General features: G+C 35.0%; 1 protein-coding gene across 3 annotated transcripts in view; it reads right to left on the reverse strand.

Moving 5' to 3' along the window:
• The window catches only part of LOC149159847 (uncharacterized), a 224,937-nt gene that overhangs the window by 139,221 nt on the left and 70,941 nt on the right, over positions 1–14,775 (reverse strand). For 2 of the 3 annotated variants that reach the window (XM_089436586.1, XM_089436585.1), the window contains 2 exons: positions 6,784–6,905; positions 6,579–6,661 (listed from right to left, as the gene is read on the reverse strand). In XM_089436586.1, coding sequence (XP_089292712.1) covers positions 6,579–6,661; positions 6,784–6,905 — 205 coding nt within the window. The remainder of the gene's footprint in view (positions 1–6,578; positions 6,662–6,783; positions 6,906–14,775) is intronic. The other variant, XM_089436587.1, reaches the window with a different exon arrangement.

Raw genomic sequence — 14,775 nt, forward strand, 5'->3', positions numbered from 1 at the left:
TCTCATTTGAAAATATTAGTTGATCAATGTGAGATTAAGTAAAAGACTATCGAATGACCTTAAAATTATCTAAGAAATTTGAGGAGATTAATTTTATATAAACATGGTTTCATTCTCTCAAGAAGGAAAAACTGAGAGATTTATAGTCCTTAAAAGGTATAAGAGAATGATGGATTTATATAACATCTGTAGCGCTCCTTCCTATCCCCTTCTAATGCACTAGGCTGTGGGAGGTGTTACTTATTTCTCTAACCTAACCTCCAAGGTATGTTATGAACATGGGTTTACAAAAATCATTAGACAAATTTTAAGGTAAAAAATGGGCCTAAAAACAAAAATTTACAACAAAAATCAACTTTATAAGAAACAATAAGATTCAATTTGATAATGTCAACCATGAGGGATGATTAATCATTTTTGGAGTAAAAAGGTAAAAATAAAAATAAAATTAAAAAACTACTTTTCAACTTGTATTTTCAACTTATCTCCCTACAATTATACTTAAATTTCAAGTGGGAGCACTCACTAGATGCAGAATTTAATTTTGTAGCCAAGGGGTACCCATGTTGCATACTTTTGATGGACCCCACTACACGAAAAATGTGACATACATGAAAAACATGATTGCAATCACGTTTTTTCATGTATTTCACATTTGTCATGTAGTAGGGTCCATCGAAAGTATGCAACATGGGTACTCCTTGGATGAAAAATTATATTCTGCATCCAACGCATGCTCCCACTCAAAATATGAGTAAAATTGTAGGGAGATAAGTTGAAAATACGAGTTGAAAAAGTAGTTTTTTCTTTTTTCCCTCTAAAAATTGACGAGGTAATGTAATCTTATTTTATTATTTCCACTATTATTTTTTAATATTCCTTAGGAGGCCCAGTTTAGACCCCAAAATATCTCTAATGATTTTTTTTCAATTTCATCGAAACTTGAAAATAATACTACCATCATGTTTAGCTCATTGAGATATTTCCAATGAAATAAATTTTATCTCAATATGACACTTGAATTGAAAGTTATGACCATTTGAATTTTGACAAATTATATTGTGCCACATCAGTAAGGGACTTCCATAGGGCATTCACATGTGACCCATGTGGCCTTTTCATGTCACCCCAAGTGGACCCCCGATCACTCATGATCCTAATGTGGAACCCACATGGCCATTACAAGGCCTTCATGGCACCTACCACCTCCTCCCAAGCTACTAGGTCCCACCAAGCCCGACTTTTTCATTTTGTGTTGTAATTCTTCATTATGTCTCATTCCACAGATATTTGGGATGTCACACATTATCCAATGTTAACACACCCTCGAAAAACTGAACCTTTAGATTACTTAGTTATGTTGTGGAAAATCTATCTCTGCAAACCTTTGGGGTCCACAATGGTGTGCACAACTCACCACCTCTAGATCTCCAATTCCTCAGATCACTCACAAATTATAGGGGAATTTTGGTCCTAGTCCCACTTGGGAATTTCTCATGTGTATTAAAATCCACACCCACTAAATGCTATGGATTGTGGATGAAACATATTGCAAAGAAATCTTTTCTTGCACATATGTTCCTTCCAAGTGGGGCCCACCTTGGATATTCGGTCCTAAACCATGCTCCTCACCAAAATCTAGTTTGACAGAAATCAGGTTTATTCCTAAAGTTTACAATTCTTGACCATCTGGATGCCCTAGACTAATTGTGCATCTACGAGTTAACAAGATATCCCCCCCTCACACATTCAAATCCAATTCGCTCTTGGGATATGAAATGGTATTTTGCCTAGATACAAGTCTACCAAGAGACAATCCGGTCCTAGATACATCATCCATATTTCTACAAAAAGTTGTAAGAGGAAGAAATCAAGGAATTTTATTAGAATTCCTTATGACAAAACATTTTCCTAGAACAACAAATTCCAGGGATAAGATCAAAATTCTGAAAATCAGCCTCTAAAGGTATTATGCCATGACCACAAAGGATTTAATAGAACCAACAAGCCTAACTTACACCAAATCCTAAGAAAATGGAGAAGTGGCTCCAAATACTAGATTTTTTATGAGAACCATAGAATATGCTTTATATGTGAAGCTCAAGACATTACAACAATGTACATGTGTGTGTATCCATAACATTCCCACATTTCTCTTAAAATAAGTGACTATCAATTCTTAACTGAATATTTCTTCAACATATATTTCATGGATTATCTCCTTGCCATGTGAAGTATTTTATGGTATTAAACAAGGAATTGAGCCACTAGATTCATAAACATATCAAATAATTGAGAACACTTGCAATAACATGTTAACTGAGGGGATTCAGGAAACGAGTCATATTTATGTAAATAACTTTGCAATTCATGAATATAATAACAATCACATAGATCTAGATGTTCAACATAACTATGAAGGCATATAAAGAAAATTATTCACCATGAACATACAATAATCTCAAAAACCTTCCATAGGTAGTGTTGATCCATATATTTACATATCACATCTTAGACATTTTCATCATCCATAGTTCAAAAGAATATGAATAAATATACTTATTTGTTTAACTTGAAATGGTTGGAAACTGAAGGAGGAACTTCAAATATCGACCCAATCATAGGCTAGCTCCACTGCAACCCTTTCTTGTAGCTAACCACCCCCAAAATAAATTAGAGTCTGAGGAGTTACTTGCTCAAGGGAATTTCACAATGATGTTTAGTCAAATAAAACAAGAGAGGGATTCCATTGTCCAAGTGATTTTTCAACTTCTCTCTGGAAATAAGCACCACATTGACTCTTTGCCTCTTTGAAATCAATCATAGGGATTCACCCAAGGCACAACTGAAGTAATACTCAGTTCTAGGAGATTAAATACAATATATGGGTGGTTTATAAGCTATATTTTCAAGGGAAGCACTATAGGAGTCTATAAACCAATGTTTGGGTGGTTTATCAACTTACTTAACAAGCATTAAGTGGTTTATTAAATTCCTCAACATGCATTTAGTTGTTTATCAAATCTTTTAAGCAAGCACCACAATGCATCAACTCACCTACCTAGTGGTTTATCAACCTTACAACAAGCACCCAAGTGGTTTATCTACCCATTCAATAAGCACTAAGTGATTTATCAGCTTATCCAATAAGCACTTAGTGGTTTATTAGCTTACTCAGCAAGCATTAAGTGATTGAAATCTTCACTCGACCACTAGCCAATCAAACAAAGGCACGCATCCCAAGCCTCAACACAATTATAGGTAATTCGTTTTCAAAAACATAGAGCACTAGGTCAGGGATATTTCTTCTTTTTCTATATCTACTTGAGCATTTCCTTTTTCCATGTGTTGCTACCAGTCACATCTCTCCTCTTCACATACCCTTACATTCTCTTCTTGCATTTTTGTGTGTTCTCCTCCTGCCCTTTGTGATCTACGCATTTTTTATTTTTTCTATCCCCCTTTCATGTTGTTTTTTCTTCCACTTGGATAGTTTTCCTCCCCCTCTCCATCATATCCCATGAGGAAGGGGCTAGTATGGGCACCATCCTCCACTCAGGTGACCCATATCAAAACATTACTGCCTATTTGTGTAGGCCATTCAATTCACATGGGTGATAGGTAATAGAATTAAATGAGGTGGGTGTGGTTTGGTTTTAACAAATCACAAACAACCTTTCCTCCTTATATCTCTAAATCAGTATCCTATCCTTAAGCTCAATCATCAATTTAATTTTTACATAAATTAAATAAACAAATTTACATGGTGACATTTACATCGGGTGCAACAAAAAGGGTTGTTAAAACATATTTGTTAAATATGCTACAATATTTGTGATGCTAGTAAAGGTAAGAAAGGGGAGACAAATAAGATCATTAAATATTATAGAACTTCAACTTGATGATGTAACAATGGACATAGGGTTGCACTAATATGGAGGACTAGAGGGAATTAAGTAAGCAAAATTGTGTCTATATAGATCTTGGATGTTGGAATCATTTGATACTTGATTGGGCCAGCCTATATGATATGATATAGGGCTGAACTACAATGCTAATAGGACTAGAACAACTAACACATATGATGTAGGGGTGACCTACAAATGATATTTTAATTAGAAGGTCTCATTTGTATAGGGGTTAGAGTTGACCTATATGTCTTGAATGGTCTTAAATGATGATGTTTATTTAAGAAGATTTGGGGGATGAATTAATCAATTGGAATGCTTGATGACATTGAAGGGCCTTCAAAGGCTTGAAACTACACCTTGGACCCACTTCATTCCCTCATTTACAAATGTTTGTCATTTATGAGGGGTTGAGCCCCTTCAAGCTAGGGTTTATGGATGAACAATGCATTCTTGAGTAAGTGGCCTCTCTAAGTCATTCATATTTATTTATTAAATATATTAAGTGCAATGTGCTTATATAGTGGTGAGTGTGCATTTTCTTTGTATTGTTATTGGATAGATCCTATCTTGTAAACCCTAGGAAAAGTTCTAGTGGAGAACCTTCCCTTGAAGCTATATTAAATCTTGTAAAATTCCAATAGGAGGATATAGTGTGGTTATTAGTGCACAACCCTAGTGATATCCCTTAGTCCATTCATACGTTATAAAGGGAGAGCTAGTTGACCCCATATGCCCAATCAAAAGACACTAACTTATGGTTCTCCTGTCAAATATTACATTATTTTTGTTGAAGAAACATTATTGCACTATTAAATAAATCAATACAAATTAAATTGTCATATAATGATATTATACTTCATATTAAATAATTAAATACAACCAGAATGGACTAATTTGGAAATCAAATTTCCCACCATCTCCTCTTTTTGAGTGAATTAAGTCCACATGGAACACATCAATCTCTTATTATTCCAAGGGCCTTTTTATTATGTTTCTTTAACTACATTAATGATCATATAAATATATTAAATGAGGGATCATGTTTATTAGGCCTACATATCCTCTTCATCAAACACTAGTTTCCAAAGTTCAACCCATTGACCATGTCTACTACTAGCACAATAATTTGGATCTAGATGTTGAATATCCCCCATTTATATGGATTCTTTCAAGACTAAATATAGTTGAAATACTATAAGGTGATTTTTAAAGGTTCTAATCAACCAAATAAAAGAGGGCATCATTACTTATGCCCACATTTATGTAAATATGACTTGATTCTAGATCTTTTAGATAAGATAATTATGCATTGTAACGATTCTGGTTGGATCTAAGAACTAGATTATGAGAATACATAATTTTGTAAGAAAATTCTATCAATAAATATACCATTCAATAGTGAAAGTCCTAAAGCCATGATCCCACAAAACTTCAAAAAAAGGAATTCTTTCACTTTAAAACAAGGGCATTCACAAAGGTCCTATTCTCACCCTTTAAGGTAAGGGATAAATAATAAGCTATGATCATGCAAACTAAACCAAGAACTAGTGTATGAAGCACTCATATAGACATTCTCTCAAGGGATGAAGTATCCATGTGATTTTTACGACTCTTAACATAAAAGAAAAACAATCCTTTCAATTGATGTTGATAAAGTCTATTAGGCTTTCCCCATCCTTGCATGATTGGAAGGAGTGTAAATATGTTGCAAAGAAAGAGAGCAAGTAAAAATGCCAATGTTCAATGTCTCCAATAAAGGGACGTAATATTTTTTTAATGAATTTATAGAAAGTGTTCCACCACTAAATCTAAATGGAATTCTAATTATTCATAATAGTCACTAGTTATTTCAATTCTATTCCATAGAAACTTTTCTTATTGATGCAAACATAATTGTTGTAATGTACATTTTATTTATGAAAACACAATTATTAAACCCTTTTAATTATAAAAAAAATATAAATATAAATATAAAATATATGTTTATAAAATATATTTTTCTTAGGGATTTTTAGTTTAAACAACTCACATTACTAAAGGCATATTGTGTGCATTGATTGTGCATGAAGAGAGTAATATTGTTTACAATTAGGTTTATAGAAATTATGCTATAAGCTCATTTGGTCTTGCAAGCCTTTAAAAAGAAAGTCATATTCCTTCAATTTGCAGAATTCTTGATATCAAAATGTATTATCTTTGATACGATTGAGTGGTTATGCCGGGTGGGGGGTAGATTTGTTGAAAATATGAATATTGTAAATTATAGGTAGGTTATAAAATGTCATTATTGATATTTTAAGTAGTATGTGTATAGGCTTGAGTGGGGAAATATGTGTTTAAAATATAATTATTATAAATTATAGGTAGATTATAAAATATTATACTTGATGTTTTAAGTAGTATGTGTAATTTGAAAAAAGAAATGAATTTTAAATATTATTTTTAGTTATTTTAAATTTTATTTTATTTATAAATTTTTTTATATTTACATTTTGGTTTTTGGAATTTTGGTGTTTGGAATCAATTTGTAATAGTTTTGTTTGTGTTTTTTCTGTATTAAAGTATAATAACATTTATTTATTATTTATTATAACATAAAAGTATTATATTAAATGAATTGTTTAATGTAATAGGAATGGAAATTTGATAGGGTGATCTTATACTGACCTTGGATAACATGCCTCCAACTGCATCGATGCCTGCATAAGCACCTTCACCATTTGTAATTTTCTTGACCCTCATTGCAATGTCTACAAAATAGAAAACAATCATTGAATATATTCTTTGATGCAAGGAGATATTGACACAAAGAATATAATTCTCCAACTTTTATTCACATCGATTTTTCATTTAAATTTAATCATTTAATTACCTTCTTTTTCTGAATTTATAACTTCATCAGCACCGATGGCAATTAGCTCATCCTTTAACTCATCTCGTCGAACAATGTTAATGGTTTTGATATCCCAATGCTTCGCCAATTGAATGCATTGCCTATTAGTCATAATAAGACATATCTATATCACATTAGCTAACATTAAATTCTTATTAAAAACAAAGATCTATAATGAATTCATATTATTCTATTAATCATCAAATAATAATATTATAACATCAAGTTATTAAAATACAAACTTCTTTAAAATTTTATCAAATATGTCGATTCAATCAAACATCTAAAACTCCCTTCACAAGATTTACAACCATGATCTTTAACTATATGAATTATGCAAATTATGAATGACCATGATTTATCCCTTCTTTTCTCAAAGGCACTGTGCCAAGGCATACGTAGAGGTAAAAAAATTTCCACACAAAGTCTAGAGGAAAATATTTAGATTTGAAAAAAAACCTCTTTTAAGCTCAAATTCAATTGATATATCTTTGTATTCTCTTAGGTATCCAAACATTTATAGATGAATGTTAAAACTAAATGATCAAGAATAGATTAAGAACAAGAAACTTTTTCTAGGCATTCAAATTCTTTGTCAAAGAGTAATGCATATCCCATCTAAACATGATATTTGAATGTGGAAAACACAAAAGAAATGTCAAACCAAGAAATGATAATTTTTGTGAGAGTTCTAGAAATAATTTCCATTAGCCAACATTATAGATAGAAAAGTCATTGGGCATAATGAAATGAATCTAGTTAATTCAATTAACACATCATAGACATAGTGAACCCAAGCTATGTGAATATATTTTCCAAGCTAAAAATTTTATTATAAGTGAGATAAATTAATATTATAATTTTGAGTGCCACGATGTTCCCCATTTTTTATGAAATCCTTGGTAAAGAATAAAACATTCAAAGTGGGGGAGTTTTTGTTATCCCGCTATGTCTCTATTTTGAGGACTTTTACAATCAGTAATCTATATAGCCAAAATAGTATGTGAAAAAGAGAATATATTACAAAAGCAAGGATGAGCAAGAAGAAATCGTGTTGTTGATGCCAAATTCTTTTCTATATCTCAAGATTTCAACATCCCAATTTGATTGTTTATTTAACTTTGTGTTCTTGTTCTCAATTAGATTACTTCAATTTCTTCATACATTTTTAATAGGACTATCTTCACTTTATAGAAAAGGTAGATGAGATGATTATACTAAGAGGTTATGTAAATATTAAATTAGTTATGAAGTGGTTATAACTTCTAACATGGATATGGCTAATCAAGCTATTGCTAATTTACTTAGTCATCCTACACATGTGTTGTCATTTCTTTTTTCATTCTTATTTGAATGAGGACGAAATACCAATTTTCTTTGTTGGAAGTTGTTGAATCCAAGTCAGATGGTTAAAACCACACAACCATGATCTAGACATATTCATGGCCCTCACCTATGTGGCACTATTTATGTGTAAACTTCCATGGATATTCCACTAGACATTTTGTCAATATGAAATCTATACTACGAAGGTTATTTTCCTTAGAAACCTAGCTTTATTAAGTTACTGTTTTATGCATGTAATATTTAAAATGTGGAAAATAGAGAACATGATAAAATATAATATCTCACAAACATAATGTAACATACCCTCCCATCCCCTTGAGATATTCTTGGGCAGTGGAAGGTACTACATCAAGCTAAGCCGACTTCCATGGTCTCGTTATGGATATGGGTTCTTAAAATCCTCAATTTTCAAATTTCTTGAAATCCAAAGAAAATACCACCATTGCGGCCTGCTTTTTGAGAGCTTCCCAATGATATAAATTTTACCTTAATTTGATAGCCAAATAAAAAGTTATGAGCATTCTAACATTTCACCATTAAAACCCTATCACATAGCCAAGGGCTTCCCACGTGGAGCCCACTTCACACCCTCATAGTGCCATTCCACGTCTTGGTACTAGCATGTCCTTAGTTAGACTTACATGGATCCAACCACATAAATTAACTATGCAAACCCAAAAGACTGACTTCTTAATGTGTTCTATGCTCAATTCCTGTTACAATGATTTTTCAGTACTTTGGGTCCCCTGATGCGAAGACATATCGTATCTACCAAACCCCAAACCCAAAATCAATTTGGGTGTGGGTTCACCTTTGATTCTTTAGGCCATTTAGACTATCAAACATAATTTACAATCAGCTAAAGGTCGAACACCAGATCTCTCGAAATTATTTGGGCTTGGGCCCACATTTGGGTCTTCAGGCCATTCAAGCAATTAGTTGTGACAACCAACCCCAAACTTCTAGACCCTTGGTCTGGCTTAAACACTACCATGGGCACATCCATTATTTATTATAAATTTAACTCGGGTAATTTAATATATAAACAATGTATTCCCTAAAGGTACTTGCACTAATGAAATATGATTATAAATCATTCAATAATTAACTTCTTAGGCCTTGCCCAATAATAATAATTAAGCTATATAAATAAACAAGAAATTCAAGGCTTCACTCTAATCAAACCCATCAGAGGAAAACAACAGAGCTCCAGTTCAGTTTCCATTACATTTAGGAGTAGGTGATTTATCCCCAATTTAAATGCACTTAAGATTACCTGAATCTCAACCCTTCTTAACAAATAATTATTATATAAAGTGCACAAAGAACACCAAGCATACATGGAAATTAAAAACTTTTAATGGCGTAATTATGTAACAGGTCTCAATATTAGGCCAAGCCCTTAGCATATTATAACAATATTTGAAAAGTCCAACAATATGCAATCCAAGCATGAAAACAATTTAGAATTATCAAGCCCTACATGGCCACATGCAATAAATTATCTTTGCATATAAGAAACAAAGACACATTTCTTATAATCAGAAGGAAGTGTTAGTGTTAGTATCTGCATATTTCCATCAGGGATCAAAAGTCGCTCTTTGCATTGTCATTTTAGGGGTCCCATACTAAATTTTTTTATCATTCCACTAGGTCATGCAAAACAATTAGTCACTAATGGTAGTCCTAATCCAAAAACATCACTCTTCCCTAAATGTGATTACTTGCTGGCCTAGTTTCATATCTTGTTCATTGTACATCATCCATAAAGTTATTTTTATCATGCCATTTGTATCAGTCATGAGGTCATTATGTCGTCTTGAAATTCAATCCTTCAAGGTCTCATTAGGTCTTTAGGGTTTTTCAAGGTTTCATTAGGTCATTAGGGTTGCCAAGGTTCCATTCCATTGCATAAGACCAGCAAGTAAAGGGTGATCAAATAACATCCTTTCACCATGTGAAGATGATTTGTAAAGAGGAATGCTTATTTCATTATGTAATTTTATGTCTTTCAAATGTAATAATTTCACCATCCCAAGCTGTTAACTTAGTGTTCCAAAGATGCCAGACAATCAAAAGATCAATTTTTCAAAGGAAATAGTCAAGCGAAAGGGTAAAGTTTCAAAGGGTTAAGTGCATGCCAAAGGAAGTTGTTTTTCCTAAGGGTGTCCAAATCATCATTTTCCACAACCACTAAACCCTAATTTCATCACCAATTGAGCTAGGGTTGGCTATGAAATCAGAGACATCTGAGTATATGAGGCATAAGGGAGGTCATTTCAGCGAGTATGAGGCCATTCCAACTCATACACATCATGTCCCCATCATTTTTCGATCAGTCATTCCAAGGGACAAATCATTTTCCACACATAGGGCCGGTTTTTATTCAAACTATGTTTTAGACCAAACAGGGAATAATTTGGAAAACGTGAGGGAGTTTTTTGTTCACAATATGCCAAGGAAGAAAAACCTCCTTCAATTTTTACACAGGTATCATGGTTTTAGAGAAATGTCAAAAATACAATTGCTACAAGAGAGTTGCTGCACTTCTGGAGTGACCTTGGGAAAATCCAACTTTCTCCTAGATGGAGTGACCAAATGACTTGTTTGATGAGTGAAATGGTAACTAGACAAAGATATATTTCCAATGAGCTATTATGAGCTCAATTTGGAGTTGAGGAAGGCCTCCAAAAGTTGACTGAAATAACACTGCATTTTGGCAGCCTCATTCAGCACATTTTGACCAGTCTTGTGAGATTGAGCTTTTTATAGGTCAAATGAGATCCAAATTGAAAAATGCAAGCTGTTTTGGAAATTAGACTCAAAAATATTTCCAATGAGCTATCCCATGCTCAATTTGGACATTGCGAAGGCAATCAAAAGTGAGATTGAATTGGTGTTGCGTGTTGGTAGAGTGGAGCTGCGCGTTTCAAGCATCCAGGAGTGGCACTACATGTTGAGGACTTGGCGTTGCACATTGAGGACTTGGCATTGCGTGTTGAGATCGGTGCTGCATGTTTGGAAAATTTTCGCAGTGTTATTTTACACTGGCGCTATGCTTCTAGGGTGGTATTGCACGTTTATGCACCAATGTTGCGCGTTGAACAGGAAGGCTAGAAAAGCCTCAAATCTTCATACCAACCTCAAATTTCTCTCTCTTTCCATCATTGCAAGTAAGTTGACATCCCTCACTTCAGTTTTGGTTTGCAAATCAAACTTATGAGCATCATTTTCCGTGATAAACATGAAACCCTAAAATTCTCCCTAGTGGTGCCTAAAACCCTAAACCCTTATTGTTCATCCTATCACCTATTCCTACAGCTCTAAACTCTTTCCTATCCCTTTATCCCTCTTCCCCAAGGGTAGTCTCTCGAACAAAGCAAGCCCTCCCTCTCATTTCCTACTCCCTCATTCATTTTTAGCCCATAAAGTCATTTCCCATCCCCTCATTCCTAAAACACTTTCATTCATTCCCTCCATACAATCTCTAGTCTTGCAAACATGGACACAGAGGACCAAGACTATGAGGAAGAGGCAAACACAGGCAATGACACCTCAGCAGACATAGCTAGGTAGCAGAGAAAACCACACAAAGGAGGTAGGATTATCAGAGAAGAGCCATCAAACCTTAGGGAATTGCAGGCCTCTCAGTTGGCTGTCACATGTTTCAAATACCTTGGCTGCTATGAGTTCTGTGAGCAGGTAGAGAGAGTTCAACACCACCCTGAGCTCACTAGACTTTTTGTAGCTCATCTTTGAGACAATGGGGTGACTCTTGCTGGGGTAACATTCACAGTTTCACCTTCCATCATTTTAGATGCCACCACGATTCCAAATGTAGGGGAGAAATGGTACAAGGCCCAGGACTTGAATGAACACTACTATGAGCCTTATGTCAAACCCCAGTGCAAAAATGAAGTGAAGAGACTTTTTCCTTTCAAATTTCTCAAGGACAAGTATGTCCCCATGATGAAAATCATCATAAAGTATTTCACTTGTGAGGACAGATTCTCCATGTTGTACACCTATCACATCAGGCTCCTCATGCATTTTACTAGGGTGAGGATGTTAAACCTCCCTTACTTATTGTTCAGGAATATTGAGAAGATGGCTCATTTTGTCCAGAAGAAGCCATACCCTTAGCAGATGAGCAGTCTCTATCATTACTCCCTTATCAAGATCATTGTGCTTTATCATCTCAGTCTCCTCAACATCTCTTGGGAGACCTTTATTTCTCATGATATCTTCAGGGGTCCTCAAATTCCTCCACCAGTGTCTCAAGAAGCACGGGGACCTTCTAGCAGTGCCCAAGTGAAAATAGATGAGGAGGCCAAGGAGACTAGAACTACTGAGCTGCCCGTTTACATGACATATCAAAGGGGCACAAGGAGGTTATTTGCAGCTGATAGGCAAGTGTTTTCTCCACGGGATGTGGAAGGGACCTTGCCTTCTTCATCAACTCATAGGAAAATGCTAGCTCCACAGGATGTGGGAGGGGCTTTGCCTTCTTCATCGACACAACAGGTACAAGTGCAGCAGCTACACAAAGGGAAGGAAAATATGCCGGAGGAGAGTTTTGATGATGAGGAGGAAAGAGACTTTGACTTGACTAAGCATGATGAGTCGGAGCAGCGTTATACTCATCATGGAGTGGAAATCATTGACTTAGAGGCCTAGGATGAAGAAACCATAAAAGACATCATCATACAAGAAAAAGAGGCTCAAGTACAAGCTTTGGTAGATAATTTTGAGAGGGCTAAGTATGTCATCACATACTTGGAGCAAGAAAACAAGCAGTTGAGTGACAAACAAGTCCTCATGGAGCTGGAAATTCTCAAGGTAAAATGACAAAGTGGCAAAGAGGCATAAGTCACTTTGACTCCTATTGAGAAGGAGATTGAAGACGATAGAGAGACTTGGCTTGAGAGAGTCAACTTGCACCTTGAGAAGCTGCTACAAAAGGCCAATAAAGACAATCAGATGATCAGACACATGGCTTATCATTACAGGACTCGAAACAAGATTGGCAATATGAGGGTCAAGAAAATGAAAACTAGGCTTAGCAGGCTTTGAAAGGAAAAAAGGAGGAGGATAGGCTTAGGATGCTTGTTGAAGCTTCCTTAACTCATCAGGACACTTGATGATGGTGATTCTCACCAATTTTGGGCAACTTTGGAGGAAATTTTGTCATTCCCAACATTTTGAAATTTCATACACTTAATGAAGAAATGGTTTGTATTTTTGGATTTAGAACGATGAGGACATGCACCCTAGCAAGTTTCAAAGTTTTTGGGGCAGAACTGGTCCACCAAAAGGTCAAAAAACACCCTAGAAATGAACTTTCTGCCACTTTTTGGACACATAGAAGCAATCTTGGGAGAATCTAGTTTTGAGGGGTCAAATGAGCTTCAAATTTAGACATTCTAGGTGTTTTGGAAATTATACTTGAAGACCTTTCTAATGAGCTATCATGAGCTCAATTTTGATGCTGGGAAGGCCTCCAAAATGGACTTGAAAGTGGTACTGTGCGTAGGGTAGTTTTTGCTTAGGGTTGCTATTTTTCCAATTTTTGACTATGATCATGGATTCTCTCTCATGGATGATGATTCACCATTGTAAATGATGACTTGGCATGTAATTATGATAGATAAATAGTAATATAGGGTAGATTCATTGCCTTAGAAGTTAGTTTGAGCTCAAATGAATTAGTTTTTCACTTTTAGAGGCAAGTTGTTGATGATGCCTATATTCCTGTTTCTTGTTCAGTATTAGTTAGATTAGCTCCTCATCTTAGGGATTTGACCCCTGAGGATGGGAGGAGGTTGAATTCATGTCTATATCTTCTTCTTCTTTCTCATTGTAAAGGGTTGGACTCAGTTGGATGCTCAAACCTTGATTGTACACCTTTTGTAAGCAGTTTGGCAGGAGATTAATAAGAATTGTAGCTATTTTTATGGGATCCATGTGGTATGAGTTTTAGTACAGTTTCTTCTTCTGTGATCATGTGTTAATGTGTTTTGTATGCTTCTTTAATCATTTCATTGCTTCTAGTTGAATGTTTTCAAGTTGATAGGCTAAATTCACTACATCAGTGCTCTGCCTTGGGAAACCATTCACCATTTCATGTTTTTTGCAGTCTAGGAAGGATCCATGGTTTTCACATGCCCTTCTTAGCTTCTCACCAGTCTAAAACATCTCACCCCATCAAGCCCTTGAGTGCTAAATCCTATGCCTACGTTTCCCCATTGAACACCCTACAATTCTGACCTAGTTCCCTAGACCTAAACTGTCTAGCTCCTCCTGATCCGGAAAAACCACTTCAAAATCCAATCAAAACTTATTGCTACTATACCTAGTCTAAAATCCTTTTCCCAATCTAGTAATCTTGGCTGAGATCCTCATGGAGAGAGCCCTCTCTCGGTCGAGTAGGGATAGCTACTTGGCTAAGCGTGGTTTGTGGTTACCTTGGCTTGCCTTCCTTAAGCCTGAGGTTCAATCTAGGTGATAACAGGAAGAATACCAATTTAAGTTCATATCACATCCAAGGTGGTTTTTCGCTTGTTGCATTCATGCCTCAGTGTCCTACACCCATGCAAGATTAATACCAAGCTATACATTAATTTC

The sequence above is a fragment of the Pinus tabuliformis genome, chromosome 5_2, assembly GCF_031772625.1.
Source record: "Pinus tabuliformis cultivar Carrire ecotype Pingquan chromosome 5_2, CPIR1, whole genome shotgun sequence".
NCBI classification, from domain to species: Eukaryota; Viridiplantae; Streptophyta; class Pinopsida; order Pinales; family Pinaceae; genus Pinus; species Pinus tabuliformis.